This window comes from Corythoichthys intestinalis, chromosome 4 (genome assembly GCF_030265065.1).
Source record: "Corythoichthys intestinalis isolate RoL2023-P3 chromosome 4, ASM3026506v1, whole genome shotgun sequence".
Lineage (NCBI taxonomy): Eukaryota > Metazoa > Chordata > Actinopteri > Syngnathiformes > Syngnathidae > Corythoichthys > Corythoichthys intestinalis.
In genome coordinates, this window is record NC_080398.1 from 27,574,113 (window position 1) to 27,597,329 (window position 23,217).

At 37.6% G+C, this 23,217-nt stretch overlaps 1 protein-coding gene across 4 annotated transcripts; it reads left to right on the top strand.

Moving 5' to 3' along the window:
* Window positions 1–4,778: 4,778 nt before the first annotated feature.
* On the top strand, window positions 4,779–22,640 carry LOC130914197 (uncharacterized). 4 transcript variants are annotated; one of them, XM_057833172.1, is made up of 9 exons: window positions 4,779–5,299; window positions 6,432–6,515; window positions 6,702–6,785; window positions 6,975–7,058; window positions 8,546–8,629; window positions 14,325–14,429; window positions 17,603–17,707; window positions 21,697–21,801; window positions 22,469–22,640. In XM_057833172.1, exons 1-9 carry the CDS (start codon window positions 5,179–5,181, stop codon window positions 22,477–22,479), a joined length of 783 nt encoding a protein of 260 aa, XP_057689155.1. In that variant the 5' UTR covers window positions 4,779–5,178; the 3' UTR covers window positions 22,480–22,640. The 4 variants fall into 4 exon arrangements, with proteins under 4 accessions (XP_057689155.1, XP_057689157.1, XP_057689156.1 ...); XM_057833174.1 differs by lacking the exon at window positions 17,603–17,707; XM_057833173.1 differs by lacking the exon at window positions 6,975–7,058.
* The last annotated feature ends 577 nt before the right edge of the window (window positions 22,641–23,217 follow it).

The window sequence follows — 23,217 nt, forward strand, 5'->3', positions numbered from 1 at the left end:
GTTTAACCAATGAAGTTTGTGCTAAAACAAGCAGCACCTGACTGCAATCAACTGATTACACTTGAGACACCAGATTGGTGAAAAGATGTCATCTTGTTTTGTAGGAATGAAATCCAGCACCCACTGTGGCCCTATGTGGAATAGTTTGGACACCACTGCTCTAGGGGGATCCGGGGGCATGCTCCCCCGGGAGAATTTTTTTTTTTTACATTTTATTGTAAAATGCATCAATTTCGTGCACTTTGAGAAAAAAATGAAGCGGCTATGAAGAACTACACATTGCATTATTATACATTTTAACTTGAATACTGACTGAGAATGTAGAACCAGGAAAGGCAGGAGACTGCATATCAATGTAACTACCTAAACTTTAAAGTAAAACCCTTCATTTTATTAATATTTTGTTATATTTCTTCTAAATTAATATTGCTGCTGCGTGTGCATACGTTGTTTTACAGCTAAAATATTTTTTCTTAGGAGAGGGATAGTAGGACTACCATACTATAAGTTGACACGATTGCAAACGGGGACATGGACTAGCTGGCGCTAACACTTTAATTGCCATTTATTTAATTTAAAATGTAGCTACCTGGTGGATAATAATTGCCAATATACCTAGCAAGTAACCCTATTCATTAGAGATGTCGGGCCGATCACGTCATTTTCAAAGTATCGGAATCTGCAAAAAAATATCGGACATGCCTTTTTTTAATATATATATATATATATATATATATTTTTTTTAATTAGATCGTTTTCTAATTCTATTTAACGTTACAGACATAATATGTTACGCTCATCCAGAGTTTTTAGTTTAGGCTTAAGGTAGGGTTATCAAATTTATCCCGTGAATGGCGGTAATTAATTTTTAAAAATTTATCACGTTAAAATATTTATCGCAATTAATGCATGCGCTGCATGACCCACTCACGCATTGTCGCGTTCAATCTGTAATAGCGCCGTTTTACCTATATTTAGAAATAAAAGGCAGCGTAAAATGAGTAAAGTGAATTTTGGCAGCCTTTGTAGCATTTTCATAATTGGCTCAAGCCTTACAATCCCTCTCCCTACGATTAGAAATTTCGTGGGAAGCAATGTGGGGAAGAAAGGTAGTAATAGATCTTTTTCTTAACACCCTGTTATTTCCCAACGCAGAGAAAATATATCAATTGGTACCACTACGCACAGTCATGGGTGCACTTCCCATCATGCATTTGGGCACAACAGTTAAATGGCTACATCATTTACTGAAAGCTCAACAAATACACTAGATGGCAATATTTAGTCACAATATACAAAGTCACATTTATCCTTTAAGAATTACAAGTCTTTCTATCCGTGGATCCCTCTCACAGAAAGAATGTTAATAATGTAAATGCCATCTTGAGGATTTATTGTCATAATAAACAAATACAGTACTTATGTACTGTATTTTGAATGTATATATTCGTCCGAGTTTTATTCATTTTTTTCTTAGTGCATTGCCAAAATGTATATGATCGGGAAAAATTATCGGGAATGATTGGAATTGAATCGGGAGCAAAAAATAAGCAATCGGATCGGGAAATATCGGGATCGATGGATACTCAAACTAAAACGATCGGGATCGGATCGGGAGCAAAAAAACATGATCGGAACAACCCTACTTTTCATCCCTACTTACTTGCCCTGCGCTTGTCTGGTGAACTTCCACCAGCTCATTATTACCCTCTCTGTCGTCTGTTGTCTCTCCCTGCACCGGCTACACGTGAGAGCAGCAGCCGCTCCCACTATGACAATCGCCGGGGGCTGGGCTGTTGCTAGCCGGTGTGGCCGATGCAGCCAGACTGCTGCTTGCGAACGTGTGTCAACTTGTAACATTTCGATGCTTCGCTCTCGAGTTTCTTCAGTTTTTTCTCTCTAACCTTCTCCGCACTACCCTTCTCTTTCCTTTTTTTTTGCCACCACTGCCCATATTGTTTATCCATGCTCGTCGCTATTTTGCTTCCACAAGGAGTAAGGCTTTACCAAAGTAGGCTATTCTGTGCTTTCTTCGTTCTTCTATCAGATTGGCGGTTAACAGCCAGGCGCATTGCTGCCACCAGTCGGATTGGATGCAAACTGTAGATAATCATAGAGTATAGGGGGGATAAAAACAGTGATGTATGTATGTATGGTGGCCGCCGGCCGTCCAGAGCAGGTTCGGTGGACCTCCAGAAGCTACAGATTACCGGTCCGCCCCTGGAGAGGTACTGTAAGGCCCCAGGCTGGGCGAGTGTGTGGATGTTTCTGTCATCCCACTACTGGACCAGCACCTGACTGGTGGAGCTGGATGTCTCTTTCAGTTCACTGTTAGTGATTTCTCGCATTGTGAATATACAGTTGTGGTCAAAAGTTTATTTACATACACTTGTGAAGAACATAATGTCATGGCTCTCTTGAGTTTCCAGTAATTTCTACAACTCTGATTTTTCTCTGATAGAGTGATTGGAACAGATACTTCTTTGTCACAAAAAACATGAAGTTTGGTTCTTTTATGACTTTACTTTGGGTGAACAGAAAAAAGTGATCAAATCTGCTGGGTCAAAAATATACATACAAGAGCGCTAATATTTGGTAACATGTCCCTTGGCAATTTTCACTTCAATTAGGCGCTTTTGGTAGCAATCCACAAGCTTCTGGTTGAATCTTTGACCACTCCTCTTGACAGAATTGGTGCAGTTCAGTTAAATTTGATGGCTTTCTGACATGGACTGGTTTCTTCAGCATTGTCCACATGTTCTCAATGGGGTTTAAGTCAGGATTTTGGGAAGGCCAATCGAAAACCTTAATTCTAGCCTGATTTAGCCATTCCATTACCACTTTTGATGTGTGTTTGGGGTCATTGTCCTGTTGGAACACCCAACTGCGCCCAAGACCCAATCTTCGGGCTGATGACGTTAGGTTATCTTGAAGAATTTGAAGGTAATCCCCCTTCTTCATTATCCCATTTACTCTCTGTAAAGCACCAGTTCCATTGGCAGCAAAACAGCCCCGCAGCATAATACTACCACCATCGTGCTTGACGGTAGGCATGGTGTACTTGGGGTTAAAGGCCTCACCTTTTCTCCTCCAAACATATTGCTGGGCATTGTGGCCAAACAGCTCGATTTTTGTTTCGTCTGACCACAGAACTTTCCTCCAGAAGGTCTTATCTTTGTCCATGTGATCAGCAGCAAACTTCAGTCGAGCCTTAAGGTGCCGCTTTTGGGCTTCCTTCTTGCACGGCAGCCTCTCAGTCCATGGAGATGCACGCTTGACTGTGGACACTGACACCTGTGTTCCAGCAGCTTCTAATTCTTGGCAGATCTGCTTTTTGGTGATTCTCGGTTGAATCTTCACCCTCCTGACCAATTTTCTCTCAGCAGCAGGTGATAGCTTACGTTTTCTTCCTGATTGTGGTAGTGACAAAACAGTGACAAACACTTTATACTCACAAACAATTGTTTGCACTGTTGCTCTTGGGACCTGCAGCTGCTTTGAAATGGCTCCAAGTGACTTTCCTGACTTGTTCAAGTCAATGATTCGCTTTTTCAGATCCATGTGTGTATATTTTTGACCCAGCAGATTTGATCACTTTTTCTGTTAACCCATAATAAAGTTATAAAAGAACCAAACTTCATGAATGTTTTTTGTGACAAAGAAGTATCTGTTCCAATCACTCTATCGGAGAAAAATCAGAGTTGTAGAAATAACTGGAAACTCAAGAGAGCCATGACATTATGTTCTTCACAAGTGTATGTAAACTTTGGACCACAACTGTATCTGCTTGTACTCATCTGATCATCGACTTACCGCTTTGTCCTATGATTTCGCCTCCGACTGTTGTCTATTGATACCTTCGGCCAGTCTTGTCACGCAAAGGATCCCACGGCTATGGATTAAACAAACTGTTTTTCTTCCTTTGGGCGTCTCTGCCCAAGATCATAACAAGGTCGGAGGAGACAGCGCACAGTGGAGGTAGTAATTTAACAAATGCATTAAATTAGACACGTGTGAAAAAAATAAATTATGAATAAATAAGAAATTAAAGCATTTTTATTGTTACCTTAAAGTGCGTACGGCAGGAGAAAAAAGGTCTCAAATGTCATTATAATGTGAATTAGAATCATATTTTGAGACGATTCGACTATATACAACAATTTGGCAAAGCGCACATGACGAGAAATTAGTCTTTTAATCTGCTGTTTGGCCACGCCTACCGTTATGGGGCTCTAGCGTCCCCAACAGGTGGATGACATCGGCAGGAGAATGGTTTCATCGGTTTTACTATGCAGGAAAAAAAAAAAAAAAAGACTATTAATCGCAGTTTTTTCCATATTTGTCAATAATTAGCCGATGATTCATTTAAACTGGGAGGACTGGCCTTGAATCTGTCAGTGCCGTTGACGGTGCGAGACTTGCAATTCACTTTGGAATGAATTGGACAACTATCGCTGTCAATGGCAGCCAATATGTTAACAAAGAAGTGACCTGAAAATGTTCCAAAATTAATATGAAGTGATCTAAAATTTACAGGAAGAGACTCATGGGAGAGGAAAGCATCACACATTTTCTTCAGAAATGGGATTTTTCTAGTATCCCGATTTGGGGTGGGGGCTGAAGGTGGCAGTTTCACTTGCTATTACATTTTTACATTTTCCTTACATGGGAAATGAAAAATAGAAAACGAATAAAAGAAAAACAGGTCTTGGGACCTTGGACATTAGTCCCCTCAGCTTTCTCGTGTGTACTGAATAAACATAACATAGTTTTGCTTTGGTCAACGTAGCAATCAGACTTTTTGGCGGCTAATAAAGCTGATGAAAGCATAATAATGAGCACTTGTATTTTTGTATTTCGTGTTACAGGAAGTTTAAATATTCGATTGAATACTTCCCCTTATTGCAATTCTCTCATACATCTTAAAACTGACCACGTCTCTGCGTAGTTCCTTTTACCATGATTGGACACTTTTAAAGTAAAAACTTAGTCTCGGCATATCGTTGCACCATTTTCTTTGGGACAACGAATACACATATTTTAGCCAGTCAAGTAAAAACTTGTCATATTGTTGCACATTTTGACTGGACAACTTTTCAGCTTCTCAGCTCCGGTGAGTACTCTTCCCAAAACCCTGCCCCAAAGTTTCCAAAGTTAGCAAAAGAGAAGCAAAAAATCATGGAGATGCAGAACGTTAACACAAAGAGAAAACAGTTGGAGGAGGACACAGGAGCCAAGGAAGCCATGTTGGAAAACAATGGGGAAAAAAACATCGATGCACTTGCGGATGCCCCGCATGGTAAGTACATAACATTATTTTGTGTATTGTCATAACATGCATTGAATGGAAAAAAGTCTATGCCTGAGCTGTCACCATAATCAACTCAAGTTTGCACTGGACTGTCACTGTGATTGCACTACTAATGCCACAACAGTAGGGATGGGAATCGAGAAACGGATCAGTATGTTTCAATTCCATGTAATCGTTTGGCAGTTTATCTGACAATTCTCTTATCAATTCCAACCAGCACGAATTACGTCACGTAACTTCTGTGTTCTCCACTGCTGGAGACACAATAAGTCCAGAAAGATCACGTATCCTTCCTGAAAAAGCAGACATTCTTATTTTTTTGCCCATTTGGACTATGCATTATTCTGTTGTATTTGACATTATTTATCTTTTTGATTATTTTTGAGTGCTATCAGCTGCTATGTCCTTTTAAAAAGGAGGATTTTTTGTTCCTATTAGAAAAATATTTCAGTAAAATGTTACACATTTTTGTTTATTTACCACAGTTACATAATGCCACAGTTAACATTGAGGTTTTGGGCCTCTTTTGACCCCGTTGTGAGTTTGTAAGGTTGTGACTTCTGATTAAACAAACTCGATGGCAATCAAAATGTTTGTTCTTGTTTTTCCCTAAATAAGAATCGATAAGAGAATCGATAAAGAATCAAATCGTTAAGCAATATCTACAATGGAATCGGAATCGTAAATATCGAATCAATTCCCATCCCTACACAACAGTGTCACATCCATCTCACTAAGCAATATCTTCTCAGACATCTGTCTCAATCTAGGCACTGCATAAACTTGGTTCTACATATGCAATATTTATTACATTTATTAGCATTTTCAAAAAGTATCATTAGCACTATCGTATTAAGTCAGCCATCTGCCCCAAGTCTAGATACTGCAAGTTGTCATTTACGCACTACCACTACATCAGCACTTGCTACTAGTCACTTATTCATTTTATTTCCAATCTGTGTACACTGTAACCAGTACCTGTAACCTAAGTTTTGTTTTAAGTGGTGCACGTTATGGCTAAGCTTTAAATCTTGTTGTACTCTGTACAATGACATTAAGGTGTTCTGTTCTGATGACCCTCCAAAGATCCATACTGTTTCTATCTGAAATTGTGGTTTAGAGAAAGACGAAGCAGCTGGATCAAGTCACTACGCTTGTCTGCAAAAGCCATCTGAAGATATCTATTCAAAAGTCGTAAAAACAGGTAGACGCAATTGCATAATGTGTGTTTCAAGTACCTTTGTTATTAAAAACATAATTAAAAGAGGAAATTGTGAAGTTTAAAAGAAAGGATTTCTATTCTATTCTATTCTATTCTACTTCTTTTGACCCCCCCCCCTCCCAAAAAAAACAACAACACATATTGTTTCTATCTTGAATTGTGGTTTAGAGAAAGAAGAAGCAACTGGATCAAGTCACTACGCTTGTCTGCAAAAGCCATCTGAAGATATCTATTCAAAAGTCGTAAAAACAGGTAGACGCAATTGCATAATGTGTGTTTCAAGTACCTTTGTTATTAAAAACATAATTAAAAGAGGAAATTGTGAAGTTTAAAAGAAAGGATTTCTATTCTATTCTATTCTATTCTACTTCTTTTGACCCCCCCCCCCCCTCCAAAAAAAAACAACAACACATATTGTTTCTATCTTGAATTGTGGTTTAGAGAAAGAAGAAGCAACTGGATCAAGTCACTACGCTTGTCTGCAAAAGCCATCTGAAGATATCTATTCAAAAGTCGTAAAAACAGGTAGACGCAATTGCATAATGTGTGTTTCAAGTACCTTTGTTATTAAAAACATAATTAAAGGGTATGACAACACCTGGGGAAATGCTAATATTCCATCATTTATCCATCAACGCATGCCTTTTGAATTCATATCATGCCACTTCGTGTAGTTACACACATCGCAACACCAAGAAAATGATAGAAATTACCGTAGGTCGATTGTCAAGCTAAAATGACCTGCCCCCGAGTTGCCGGAAATCTAGCATATTGTGTGCGTGACGTCACTATAGGGAAACAACCGGCTCAGTGCTTAGTACTGAATGGCGGCGATGATGCCGCACAATTTTGTTTCAAGTTGCAGCGACGAATCCGACGTAACGAACATTCTTCTAATGGTGACGAGGAGAGTTATGAACATTTCTTTGGTGTTTTGGGTTATCAATTTGAGCCCAAACGAAAGCCAATGCAGCCTAATGAAAGGATCATTGAGGGGAGCAATCACACTGGTGAAACACCGGCGGCAACAGAAACACCGAATGGTTTGTTTTGCATTTCTTTTTGTGAAGCTAATACACCGTGACCGCAAAATAATGTAATGTATAGAATAATTATCATTTATAGTGCTATCATAGGTTTTCGTTCTGCCAACAGACACAAATATGAATGGGATTCAAGGATTTATTCTATATATTTTACGAGCGATAATTTATACATGTGTCCAGTCCTATATCCGATGCGTGATATGTTTTTATTATAAAAGAGTACTCACTCTGGCCATTTCGAGCTTGGCTGCTCCGCTCCTTTGGTTAGCCTGGGGTGGTCTCATCAGAGCCAGTCGTCCTCTTTCTTGATATCGCGGGACATTTAGGTGGCTGCGTGTGTATGGTGGCTGCTTTCATCAGCAATTTCTTAGCAAAACCTGATTTCATTTGTCCATAGTTCGAATAGCTTTCAGGTGTAAAATGCGCACCACACAAATTCGTGCCAGAGGCTGGGTCAGCAAAATTAGCCCTCTTAGCACGGACGAACTTTACTCATTGTCTGCGTAGTCCAGCTCTTTTTCTCCCGTTCGGGAACATTGCGACAAATGGCCATTTGTAGACCACATAGCATGACAGGTTTGAACCATTTTAGCGATTTTTTGATAAAACACGAACGCAACTCTCTCGTCAATAAACAACGATGGCACCTGCCTCGATCTTTTGTTTCCTTGTTATGACGTCTCTGCCCCATTCGGCTGTTTCCGGAATACTTTCGGAAATGTTCGTAATTTTCGATCTATTTTCGATAATTGCTCATGAATGCGATTTATTTTTTTGTTAACTTTATTAATATTTGTTATCTTGCCACATAACGGTTCTATTGATATCTCACAGCCCCTTAGTGTTTTCATACCCTTTAAAAGAGGAAATTGTGAAGTTTACAAGAAAGGATTTCTATTCTATTCTATTCTACTTCTTTTGGCACCCCCCCCCCGCTTACTGTTTCTATCTTGAATTGTGGTTTAGAGAAAGAAGAAGCAACTGGATCAAGTCACTACGCTAGTCTGCAAAAGCCATCTGAAGATATCTATTCAAACATTGCAAAAACAGGTAGACCAACTTGCATCATTTGTGTTTCAAGTACATTTGTTTTTAAAAATATATAAATAAAAGAGGAAATTTCAAGTTGTCCCACCATCAAACTGCTAATGTGCCTCAGCATGAATAGGTTTATAAGAAAATGACATAAGTTTCTTTGAAGAAAAGAATTCTGCAGAAGTTTTGGGATTTTGTTTTGCGTTACAATTGCTGTCAGCAATTTGCCTACAACCAAGTTGCTTATTTTACAAAATTACTGTGTTTTTTCCACAACTACCGTATTTTTCAGACTACAAGTCGCACCTGAGTATAAGTCGCACCAGCCATAAAATGCCCAACAAAGAGAAAAAAACATATCTAAGTCGCTCCGGAGTATAAGTCGCATTTTTGGGGGAAATTTACTTGATAAAATACAACACATAGAACAGATATATCATCTTGAAAGGCAATTTAATATAAAAATACAATAGAGAACAACATGCTGAATAAATGTACAGTGTACAGTGCATGAACAACGAAATGAGAATATACAGTACTGTCCTTACCAGGACGCTACGGCTCGGTCCCGGCTATACAGCGAACTCCCAAATGACGATGCTGGACGTCCGTAAAATGTGCTGAATCAATTTGGTGCTTGATACCAAACAGGTTCGCATCAACGTAAAGAAATGATAATTAGGTGCTCTTAGAGGAATGACATTAAACGGTTAGCATGCGTTCGCTAGCATTAGCAAATCGTTCAAACAACCACACAACTGGCTCTAAGTGTCCGATCGCGAGTGGAAAACACACAACAACAACAACAGAAAAGATGATACACACAGGCTTTGCCTCTGTAGAGATATTTTGAAAGCATAAACAATGAACGTAGGTTCGCAGCCGTGTCTCTCTCTCGCTAACTCGCCCACTCACTCACACCTACGTAGCTGTCCGTCGTCTTCTGGCGTGTGAGTGCTCTTTTTCACGTAAACAAGTGCGAGTGCGCCCCCACGTGGGCGTGAAAGCGCCACAAACTAAAAGCATGCATTTCAATATAAAAAAAGTCAATAATACAATTGAACACACATTGCAAAAGGCTGAACGCGAACGTGGCCATTGCTATTGAGTTATTCAGATAACTATAGCATAAAGAACATGCTAAAAAGTTTACCAAACCATCAGTGTCACTCCAAAACACCACAATAACATGTGAAATGATAACATAATGTGTTAATAATTTCACACATAAGTCGCTCCTGAGTACAAGTCGCACCCCCAGCCAAAATATAAAAAAAAACGTGACTTATAGTCCGAAAAATACTGTACATTATATAGATTAGCTGAGTCTGCTCAGACAGCAACAGCCACAGCGTTTCAGAAGTTGACCTTACAGAGCAAATGAGTATTTTTGGTCTTTAAAAAACTTTAAATATGAGCAAATATTCTATATTTTGAAATGTAGTTATCATGATTGTATTTTTTGCCTTCAGAAATTATGAATACATTTATAAATTCTTGAAATGTGACTGAAAACTAAGTTAATTAAATCACAATGAGGAAAAACAGAATTACACACTATTTTTTCCCCATTCAACTTTATTTGAATCGGAAAGACTGGCGGGAAGCTGTGAATGCTCAAGTTTCAATGTCATTGATGGGGTTTAGACGTCCAATCCAAATAGATTGGATGCAAGCGCTGTCAATGGCAGCTAATGAATTACATATATGCCCAATAAAGGTTAAAAAAACCTATCTGTGCCTCAGCATGGATAAGAAATCGACACAAATTTCTCTGAAAAAAAAAAGTCTGATGAGATGATGAAGGCATCAAAAGCAGAAGTTGTGCGATTTTGTGTTCCAATTCCTATTAGCAATTTGCTTACAATCAAGATGCTTATTTTTTGTTGATTTTTAATCAAATACAGTATTTTACAAGAATATTAAAACATTTATGGAAAATAATTCAGTCATTATAATATTTCATTAAACTACAGAAATCACATAAAGTGGGGCAAATAAGTATTTAGTCAACCACCAATTGTGCAAGTTCTCCTACTTGAAAAGATTAGAGAGGCCTGTAATTGTCAACATGGGTAAACATCAACCATGAGAGACAGAATGTGGGAAAAAAAAAAACAGAAAACCACATTATTTGATTTTTAAAGACTTTATTTCCAAATTAGAGTGGAAAATAAGTTTTTGGTCACCTACAAACTAGCAAGATTTCTGGCTGTCAAAGAAGTCTAACTTTTTCTAACGAGGTCTAATGAGGCTCCACTCTTTACATGTATTAATAGCACCTGTTTTAACTTATTATCGGTATAAAAGACACCTGTCCACAACTTCAGTCAGTTACACTCCAAACTCCACTATGGCCAAGACCAAAGAGCTGTCGAAGGACACCAGAGACAAAATTGTAGACCTGCACCAGGCTGGGAAGACTGAATCTGCAATAGGTAAAACGCTTGGTGTAAAGAAATCAACTGTGGGAGCAATTATTAGAAAATGGAAGACATACAAGACCACTGATAATCTCCCTCGATCTGGGGCTCCATGTAAGATCTCACCCCGTGGGTTCAAAATGATAACAAGAACGGTGAGCAAAAATCCCAGAACCACACGGGGGGACCGAGTGAATGACCTACAGAGAGCTGGGACCACAGTAACAAAGGCTACTATCAGTAACACATTGCACCGCCAGGGACTCAAATCCTGCACTGCCAGATGTGTCCCCCTGTTGAAGAAAGTACACGTCCAGGCCCGTCTGCGGTTCGCTAGAGAGCATTTGGATGATCCAGAAGAGGACTGGAAAAATGTTTTATGGTCAGATGAAACCAAAATAGAACTTTTTGGTAGAAACACAGGTTCTAGTGTTTGGAGGAGAAAGAATACTGAATTGCAGCCGAAGAATACCATACCCACTGTGAAGCATGGGGGTGGAAACATTATGCTTTGGGGCTGTTTTTCTGCAAAGAGACCACGATGACTGATCTGTGTAAAGGAAAGAATGAATGGTGCCATGTATCGAGAGATTTTGAGTGCAAATCTCCTTCCATCAGCAAGGGCATTGAAGATGAGACGTGGCTGGGTCTTTCAGCATGACAATGATCCCAAACACACAGCCAGGGCAACAAAGGAGTGGCTTTGTAAGAAGCATTTCAAGGTCCTGGAGTGGCCTAGCCAGTCTCCAGATCCCAACCATATAGAAAATCTGTGGAGGGAGTTGAAAGTCCGTGTTGCGCAACGACAGCCCCAAAACATCACTGCTCTAGAGGAGATCTGCATGGAGGAATGGGCCAAAATACCAGCAACAGTGTGTGAAAAGCTTGTGAAGAGTTACAGAAAACGCTTGGCCTCCGTTATTGTCAACAAAGGGTACATAACAAAGTATTGAGATGAACTTTTGGTATTGACCAAATACTTATTTTCCACTATGATTTGCAAATAAATTCTTTAAAAATCAAACAATATCAAAAAAATCAAAACAAAAATAAAACAGAATATCTCTGTTTTATTTTTCCCACATTCTGTCTCTCATGGTTGAGCTTTACCCATGTTGACAATTACAGGCCTCTCTAATATTTTCAAGTGGGAGAACTAAGTGGTTGACTAAATACTTATTTGCCCTACTATACGCATATACCGGTTTTAACTTGACCTAGAGCCATTGGCTGGGTTTTTATTCGATAAAATAAATCATGGACGAAAGAACACTGGTTTCTTGCAATAATGTGACAGACCAACAATTTTTTCACTCCACTCCTCATGTTGGACTAGTGAACAATTCTTCAATATTGACGCTTCAAACTGTTAGTAGGAAATGAAACATGACACAAAACAAAAATACGCAGTGTATTTTTCAGATACATTATATAGATTAGTTTGTATGCTAGCTTAATACTGTTTCAGTTTCACTAGCTGTTTGAGAGAAAAATAGATCTTTTGGAAATTAGTTAAAAGTTGCCTAATTTTAGCAGTCGGGCACACAGTGGTTAGAGTCGAATATGTTTTTGTTTGTTTGTATATTTTCATGAGCATTGAGACCAGAGTTGGGTAGTAACGTTACATGTAATCCGTTACATTTAGGTGAGTAACTTTTTAAGAAAAATGTCCTTCTAAGAGTAGTTTTACTAAGCCATACTTTTTAATTTTACTTGAGTAGATTTGCAAAGAAAAAACGCTACTCTTACTCCGCTATTTTGGGCTACACAAGAGTCGTTACGTTTTTCTTCTTTATTGTACATATTAGATTTATTATATTTTTGCTAGCGATGCTAATACCAAGAGTAGCACTATTAAATTCACCAATGAGACGTTGCAACAATAATCACATGACTCCATTATACCAATCAGACGCAGGCTTGCCGTTCTATAGTCACGCAAGCCTGTTTAATCACGCGTCTTTAAAGCACTGTAAGAAATGAATAACCCAAGTGCCACGTTTAATCAATGACTACTGGGAAGATAATTCATGTGTAAGAAAAAAAAAAAGCACTTGTATCACAATGTGAAATGTCGACACTATCATGCGAAGATTTGCATCCTTTGGTTTACTGGTGACGGGATTTAATAAGCCCAGGATTCTCCCGTAGCCCTTGTCTTTTCTTCGGGTTAATTAATCTTATCACAATGCTATCTTGTAACTCTCAATGATACCGATGATGATGAAAATAAACAATAAATAAAAATAAAAGTATTTGACAAAGAGCGCTGCCCTCAACATGAATCGAAAGCGTGGATTTAAACTCTCTCCCAGCTTTTATTTGACACCGATTGATCACGAAAAAAAAGGAGATATTACATTGTTAATTTCATAATAGTAACTATGAAGGAACTACAGTATTCACTATTCAAACTACGAACTATTTTCTCCACTAGAGGGCAGGGCACTCATTCTCTTTGGACGAATAATGCTTCATTACTGTTTTTTTCTCTCTCTTTAATTGAATGATTATTTATATATATTTTTTTATTTCTTTGGCTTAATGTGGTTATGTAATGGGGTATTTTACAGTACCATTATAACAACAGTTCATATAGATGAGTTTGTGCTGGGGAAAAAAAAAAAAAAAAAAAAGCAGTTTCTCAAAATGTTACTCGTCACGTGAGTATTCTTTTCTCTGGTTACTTTTTCACTTGTACTTTAGTACATTTTTTGGACAACTACTTTTAATGTTAGATGAGTGATATTATTTTGAGTAACGCTACTCTTACTTGAGTAAAATGTTTGGCTACTCTACCCACCTCTGATTGAGACTTGCAGACAACAACTGCCACAGAGTTTCAAAGTTGACTTTATAGAGCAAGTGACTATTTTTGGTCATTAAAAAAACTTCAAATATAACTAAATATTCTATATTTTGAAAAATGTTCATAATGATTGTATTTTTTGTCTTCATTAAATTATAAATAATTTTTTAAATGATTGAAATGTGAATAAAAACTAAGTGAATGAAATCACAATCAATAAAAACAAAAATACAATAATTTTTTCCAAATTCCAATTCATTTGAATCGGCAAGACTGTGGCGGGAAACTGTGAATGCTTATGTTTCAATGCCATTGACAGGATCAGATGTCCAATCCAAATAGATTGGACGCAAGCGCTGTCAATGGCAACCAATGAATTACATAAGTGCCCTACAAAGGCAAAAAAATAATAATAATGATGAAAAAAAATCATGATATGTGTATGAAATGTCTAATCCATCTATATGTCTCTTGTCAGCCAAAACATCCCAAAGTACTATGAGACTGTACAAAGTTGCATACTTGATCCTGAGTGTACTATGCTTGGTGCTGCTGCTGCTCGTCATTGCGGTCATAGTGACAAGTGAGTTTTGCCTGGAATGGGTTACTTTTTTTTCATGAAAATACGGCGTCACTAGCATCACAACAATGTGATTTTCTGTTTTATTTTTCCCACATTCTGTCTCTCATTGTTGAACTTTACCCATGTTGACAATAACAGGCCTCTCTAATATTTTCAAGTGGGAAAACCTACACAATTAGTGGTTGACTAAATACTTATTTGCCCTGCTGTACGCATATACCGGTTTTAACTTGACCTTGAGCCATTGGCTGGGTTTTTATTCGATAAAATAAATCATGGACGAAAGAACACTGGTTTCTTGCAATAATGTGACAGACCAACAATTTTTTCACTCCACTCCTCAAACATGTAGCTGTAGGTCATGTTGGACTAGTGAACAATTCTTCAATATTGACGCTTCAAACTGTTAGTAGGAAATGAAACATGACACAAAACAAAAATACGCAGTGACTCTTTCACAGATACATTATATAGATTAGCTTAGTATGCTAGCTTAATACTGTTTCAGTTTCACTAGCTGTTTGAGATAAAAATAGATCTTTTGGAAATTAGTTAAAAGTTGCCTAATTAAAGCAGTTGGGCACACAGTGGAGTACAGTATGTTTTTGTTTGTATAATTTCATGAGCATTGAGACCAGAGTTGGGTAGTAACGTTACATGTACTCCGTTACATTTAGGTGAGTAACTTTTTGAGAAAAATGTCCTCCTAAGAGTAGTTTTACCAAGCCATACTTTTTAATTTTACTTGAGTAGATTTGCTAAGAAAAACGCTACTCTTACTCCGCTACTTTGGCAACACAAGAGTCGTTACATTTTTCCTCTTTATTCTACATATTAGATTTATTATTTTTTTGCTGGTGATGCTATTGCCAAGAGTAGCACTATTAAATTCACCTATGAGATGTTGCAACAATAATCACATGACTCCATTACACCAATCAGACGCAAGCTTGCCATTCTATAACCACGCAAGCCTGTTTAATCATGCGTCTTTAAAGCACTGTAACAAATGAATGACCCAAGTGCCACGTTTAATCAGTGACAACTGGGAAGATAATTCATGTGTAAAGAAAAAAAAAAATAGCACTTGTATCACAATATGAAATGTCGACACTATCATGCGAAGATTTGCGTCCTTTGGTTTACTGGGGACAGGATTTAATAAGCCCAGGATTCTCGCATAGCCCTTGTCTTTTCTTTGGATTAAGTAATCTTATCACAATGCTATCTTGTAACTGTCAATGATACCGATGATGATGAAAACAAACAATAAATAGAAATAAAAATATTTGACATAGAGCGCTGCCATCAACATGAATCGAAAGCGTGGATTTAAAACTCTCTCCCAGCTTTTATTTGACACCGATTGATCACGAAAAAAAAGGAGATATTACCCTGTTAATTTCATAATAGTAACTATGAAGGAACTAGAGTATTCACTTTTCAAACTACGAACTATTTTCTCCACTAGAGGGCAGGGCACTCATTCTCTTTGGACGAATAATGCTTCATTACTGTTTTTTCTCTCTCTTTAATTGAATGATTATATATACAGTGGTACCTCTACATACGATCACTTCGACACACGATCTTTTCGACATCCGACGTAAAATTTGAGCCGCCATTTATTTCTACATCCGACGAGTTGCTCGAAATACGACGACATGACAGCACTGCAAACGAACCCACGGTGGATTTTCTTATGTGAGAAATCAACACAGTTTTCAAAAAAGTTGATACAGTTGGAGAAACAAGGAAAAAAGTGATGCTTACCTTTGAAATGAAGATGCAAGTTATAGAAAAATATGTGCTTGGGGTGCGCGTCCCTGAACTGGCTCAACAATACAGCTCCATGATCCTCTTATGACCACCGTTCGCCACTATTTATAAGTTAAGGTGACAATTATTATTGTGGTAACATTGCCAAGGAAATCGCCAGCTTTGTCACGTTTTTATCATTTATTTAAGAACTTATCCAACACAAAACGCTCATTGTCTTAAGCAGTTGACTGCTCTCAGGAAAACGAAAGTATTATCTCTACCGCACCGACCTATCTCACTGGAGACGTCACCTTCGCGGTGCGTTCAGGGACAGTAAAAAGTGTCCGCCATATTAGAATCCGATTCGTTACATTATTTTCAGGAATAATTATTCATTCTTCTTCTTCTTCTTATATTATTCTGAATTATTTATTTATAACTTATTTGTTTTTCTATGTTTAATTGCCATTTGTAACAGTGCCAGCAGTATTTATTAAGAATTTAGTGTATGTTTTTAGGCTTTGGAACGAATTAATGGAATTATAATGTATTCCTATGGGAAAATCCTGCTCGACATACGACCATTTCGACTTACAAACAAGGTCCTGGAACGAATTAAATTCGTATGTAGAGGTACCACTGTATATATTTTTTTTATTTCTTTGGCTTAATGTGGTTATGTAATGGGTTATTGTACAGTACCATTATAACAACAGTTCATATAGATAAGTTTGTGCTGGGAGAAAAAAAAAAAAAAAAAGCAGTTTCTCAAAATGTTTCTCGTCAAGTGAGTATTCTTTTCACTGGTTTCCTTTTTACTTGTACTTTAGTACATTTTTTGGATGACTACTTTTACTCTTAGATGAGTAATAATATTTTGAGTAACGCTACTCTTACTTGAGTAATATGTTTGGCTACTCTACCCACCTCTGATTGAGACTTGCAGACAACAACTGCCACAGTGTTTCAAAGTTGACTTTATAGAGCAAGTGACTATTTTTGGTCATTAAAAAAAACTTCAAATATAATTAAATATTCTATATTTTGAAAAATATTCATCATGATTGTATTTTTTGTCTTCATTAAGTTATAAATACATTTTAAATGATTGAAATGTGAATAAAAACTAAGTGAATGAAATCACAATCAATAAAAACAAAAATACAATAATTTTTTTCCAAATACCAATTCATTTCAATCGGCAAGACTGTGGCGGGAAACTGTGAATACTTATGTTTCAATGCCATTGACAGGGTCAGATGTCCAATCCAAATAGATTGGACGCGAGCGCTGTCAATGGCAACCAATGAATTACATAAGTGCCCGATAAAGGTAAAAAAACAATAATAATGAAAAAAAAAAATCATGATATGTGTATGAAATGTCTAATCCATCTAAATGTCTCTTGTCAGCCAAAACATCCCAAAGTACTATGAGATTGGACAAAGTTGCATGCCTGATCCTGAGTGTACTCTGCTTGGTGGTGCTGCTGGTCGTCATTGTGCTCATAGTGAAAAGTGAGTTTTGCCTGGAAAGGATTACTTTTTTTTTTCATGAAAATACGGCGTCACTAGCATGTACAGCTGGGAATTAATTTATTGTAAAAGGTTGCCAGAACTCAAATAAGATTGGGGTACAGTGATCTAAGTTAGGTTAGCAGGTAGGATTAGGTTAGCAGGTAAGATTCACCTATTTTAGCATTATATTAAAAATGTATATTCATTTGTTTAATTTTGAATATATTGGAGTGGGAGGGGATAACTCTAGAAACCATGATTTATCAGCACGTATTTGAAATTTTTGGAGGTGTGTGGGAAAATGAAAACAAAAAACAAAAAAAAAATTTACCCATCGATGTACAATGGGGCAAATAAGTATTTAGTCAACCACTAATTGTGCATGTTTTCCCACTTGAAAATATTAGAGAGGCCTGTAATTGTCAACATGGGTAAACCTCAACCATGAGAGACAAAATGTGGAAAAAAACCCCAGAAAATCACATTATTTGATTTTTAATGAATTTATTTGCAAATCATGGTGGAAAATAAGTATTTGATCAATACCACAAGTTCATCTCGATACTTTGTTATGTATCCTTTGTTGGCAATAACAAAGGCCAAACATTTTCTGTAACTCTTCACAAGCTTTTCACACACTGTTGCTGGTATTTTGGCCCATTCCTCCATGCAGATCTCCTCTAGAGCATTGATGTTTTGGGGCTGTCGTTGGGCAACACGGACTTTCAACTCCCTCCACAGATTTTCTATGTGGTTGAGATCTGGAGACTGGCTAGGCCACTCCAGGACCTTGAAATGCTTCTTACGAAGCCACTCCTTTGTTGCACTGGCTGTGTTTTTGAGATCATTGTCATGCTGAAAGACCCAGCCACATCTCATCTTCAATGCCCTTGCTGATGGAAGGAGATTTTCACTCAAAATCTCTCGATACATGGCCCCATTCATTCTTTCCTGTACACAGATCAGTCGTCGTGGTCTCTTTGCAGAAAAACAGCCCCAAAGCATGATTTTTCCACCCACATGCTTCACAGTGGGTATTCTTTCTCCTCCAAACACGAGAACCTGTGTTTCTACCAAAAAGTTCTATTTTGGTTTCATCTGACCATAACACATTCTCCCAGTCCTCTTCTGGATCATCCAAATGCTCTCTAGCAAACCGCAGACGGGCCTGGACGTGTACTTTCTTCAGCAGGGGGACACGTCTGGCAGTGCAGGATTTGAGTCCCTGGCGGCGCATTGTGTTACTGATAGTAGCCTTTGTTACTGTGGTCCCAGCTCTCTGTAGGTCATTCACTAGGTCCCCACGTGTGGTTCTGGGATTTTTGCGCACCATTCTTGTTATCGTTTTGACGCCACGGGGTGAGGAGGGAGTTGAAAGTCCGTGTTGCCCAACGACAGCCCCAAAACATCACTGCTCTAGAGGAGATCTGCATGGAGGAATGGGCCAAAATACCAGCAACAGTGTGTGAAAAGCTTGTGAAGAGTTACAGAAAACGTTTGGCCTTTGTTATTGCCAACAAAGGATACATAACAAAGTACAGTGGTACCTCTACATACGATCACTTCGACACACAATCTTTTCGACATCCGACGTAAAATTTGAGCCGCCATTTGTTTCTACATCCGACGAGTTGCTCGAAATACGACGACATGACAGCACTGCAAACGAACGCACGGTGGATTTTCTTGTGTGAGAAATCAACACAGTTTTCAAAAAAAGTTGATACAGTTGGAGAAACAAGGAAAAAAGTGATGCTTAACTTTGAAATGAAGATGCAAGTTATAGAAAAATATGAGCTTGGGGTGCGTGTCCCTGAACTGGCTCAACAATACAGCTCCGTGGTCCTCTTCCGACCACCGTTCGCCACTATTTATAAGTTAAGGTGAAAATTATCATTGTGGTAACATTGCCAAGGAAATCGCCAGCTTCGTCACGTTTTTATCATTTATTTAAGAACTTATCCAACACAAAACGCCCATTAAGCAGTTGACTGCTCTCAAGAAAACGAAAGTATTATCTCTACCGCACCGACCTATCTCACTTCGCGGTGCGTTCAGGGACAGTAAAAAGCCTGAACTGGCTCAACAATACAGCTCCGTGGTCCTCTTCCGACCACCGTTCGCCACTATTTATAAGTTAAGGTGAAAATTATCATTGTGGTAACATTGCCAAGGAAATCGCCAGCTTCGTCACGTTTTTATCATTAATTTAAGAACTTATCCAACACAAAACGCCCATTGTCTTAAGCAGTTGACTGCTCTCAAGAAAACGAAAGTATTATCTCTACCGCACCGACCTATCTCACTGGAGACGTCACCTTCGCGGTGCGTTCAGGGACAGTAAAAAGTGTCCGCCATATTAGAATCCGATTCGTTACATTATTTACAGGAATAATTATTAATTATTCTTCTTATTATTATATTATTCTGAATTATTTATTTACAACTTATTTGTTTTTCTATGTTTAATTGCCATTTGTAACAGTGCCAGCAGTATTTATTAAGAATTTAGTATATGTTTTTAGGCTTTGGAACGAATTAATGGAATTATAATGTATTCCTATGGGAAAATCCTGCTCGACATACAACCATTTCGACTTACAAACAAGGTCCTGGAACGAATTAAATTCGTATGTAGAGGTACCACTGTATCGAGATGAACTTGTGGTATTGACCAAATACTTATTTTCCACCATGATTTGCAAATAAATTCAATAAAAATCAAATAATGTGTTTTTCCTTTTTTTTTTTTCCACATTCTGTCTCTCATGGTTGAGGTTTACCCATGTTGACAATTACAGGCCTCTCTAATATTTTCAAGTGGGAGAACTTGCACAATTAGTGGTTGACTAATTACTTATTTGCCCTACTATACGCATATACCGGTTTTAACTTGACCTTGAGCCATTGGCTGGGTTTTTATTTGATAAAATAAATCATGGACGAAAGAACACTGGTTTCTTGCAATAATGTGACAGACCAACAATTTTTTCACTCCACTCCTCAAACAAGTAGCTGTAGGTCATGTCGGACTAGTGAACAATTCTTCAATAATGACGCTTCAAACTGTTACTGGGAAATGAAACATGAAACAAAACAAAAATACGCAGTGTATTTTTCACAGATACATGATATAGATTAGTTTAGTATGCTAGCTTAATACTGTTTCAGTTTCACTAGCTTTTTTGAGATAAAAATGGAACCTTTTGGAAATGAGTTAAAAGTTGCCTAATTGTAGCAGTTGGGCACACAGTGGTTAGAGTAGAATATGCTTTTGTTTGTTTGTATATTTTCATGAGCATTGAGACCAGAGTTGGGTAGTAATGTTACATGTACTCCGTTACATTTAGGTGAGTAACTTTATGAGAAAAATGTCCTCCTAAGAGTAGTTTTACTAAGCCCTACTTTTTAATTTTACTTGAGTAGATTTGCGAAGAAAAAATGTTACTCTTATTCCTCTACTTTGGGCTACACAAGAGTCGTTACATTTTTCCTCTTTGTTTTACATATTAGAGACTTGCAGACAACAACTGCCACAGTGTTTCAAAGCTGACTTTATAGAGCAAGTGACTATTTTTGGTCATTACAAAAAACTTCAAATATAATTAAATATTCTATATTTTGAAAAATATTCATCATGATTGTATTTTTTGTCTTCCTTAAATTATAAATACATTTTTAAATGATTGAAATGTGAATAAAAACTAGGTGAATGAAATCACAATCAATAAAAACAAAAATACAATAATTTTTTTCCAAATTCCAATTCATTTGAATCGGCAAGACTGTGGCGGGAAACTGTGAATGCTTATGTTTTAATGCCACTTACGGGGTCAGATGTCCAATCCAAATAGATTAGACGCGAGCGCTGTCAATGGCAACCAATGAATTACATAAGTGCCCTATAAAGGTAAAAAAACAATAATAATGAAAAAAAAAATCATGATATGTGTATGAAATGTGTAATCCATCTATATGTCTCTTGTCAGCCAAAACATCCCAAAGTACTATGAGACTGGACAAAGTTGCATGCTTGATCCTCAGTGTACTCTGCTTGGTGGTGCTGCTGGTCGACATTGTGCTCATAGTGAAAAGTGAGTTTTGCCTGGAAAGGGTTACTTTTTTTTCCATGAAAATACGGCGTCACTAGCATGTACAGCTGGGAATTAATTTATTGTAAAAGGTTGCCAAAACTCAAATAAGATTGGGGTACAGTGATCTAAGTTAGGTTAGCAGGTAGGATTAGGTTAGCAGGTAAGATTCACCTTTCTTAGCATTATATTAAAAATGTATCTTCATTTGTTTAATTTTGAATATATTGGAGTGGGAGGGGATAACTCTAGAAACCATGATTTATCAGCATGTATTTGAAATTTTTGGAGGTGTTTGGGGAAAAAAAAAAAAAAAAAGAAAGGTACCCATCGATGTACAATGGGTAAAATAAGTATTTAGTCAACCACTAATTGTGCATGTTTTCCCACTTGAAAATATTAGAGAGGCCTATAATTGTCAACATGGGTAAACCTCAACCATGAGACAGAATGTGAAAAAAAAAAAAAACAGAAAATCACATTGTTCGATTTTTAAAGAATTTATTTACAAATCATGATGGAAAATAAGTATTTGGTCAATACCAAAAGTTCATCTCAATACTTTGTTACGTACCCTTTGTTGGTCATAATGGAGGCCAAACGTTTTGTGTAACTCTTCACAAGCTTTTCACACACTGTTCCTGGTATTTTGGCCCATTTCTCCATGCAGATCTCCTCTAGAGCAGTGATGTTTTGGGGTTGTCGTTGGGCAACACGATGTGTTGTTTTGGACAGCAGGCTCTCCGCCAACAAAAACTGGAAGGATTATAATTGCTACGTGGAAAACTACTTCATCTGTTAGATCCAGATCTGAACTGCACTTCATCAGTATATACTAGTACTGCAACAATTGTTTGATTAAAAACTTTAAATTCATTGCTGTTTCTTTAATGATTCGTTTAGTTCCAGTAAAGTTGCTGTTTTAATTTTATCAATGACTGAGGGAGACTCATCAGGATATTGTCTTATTTTAGACAGAAGGCTTCCCACCGTGAATAACTGGAAAGAATATGATTGCAAAGCGAAGACCGACTACATCAGTCAGATCCAGATCTGAACTGCACTTGTTAATAAACCAAATGATAGATGGTTTAAAAGTTGTTACTTAGCACTGTAAATTATCTGTAGCACATTGTAGAACTGTTCTTCAGTCATTCCAGTACAGCACTGGTGCTCTTTACGTCGTTCGCGATCGACCAGCCGATTGCAACACTAGTGTGGGTAGATCATGGCATTAAGAAAAAAATGGGCAAAAAATGTACATAGTTGATTGTTATATGTGCAACATATGTGGTTATGCAACATACAGTACATCAACATAAGTTGTAAGAATCCAGATGATTTTGACTCCAAACATACATTAGCTGCTTTCAGACTGTTGGAACCAAAGTACTTAGTTCCTATAACTACAAGTTTCTC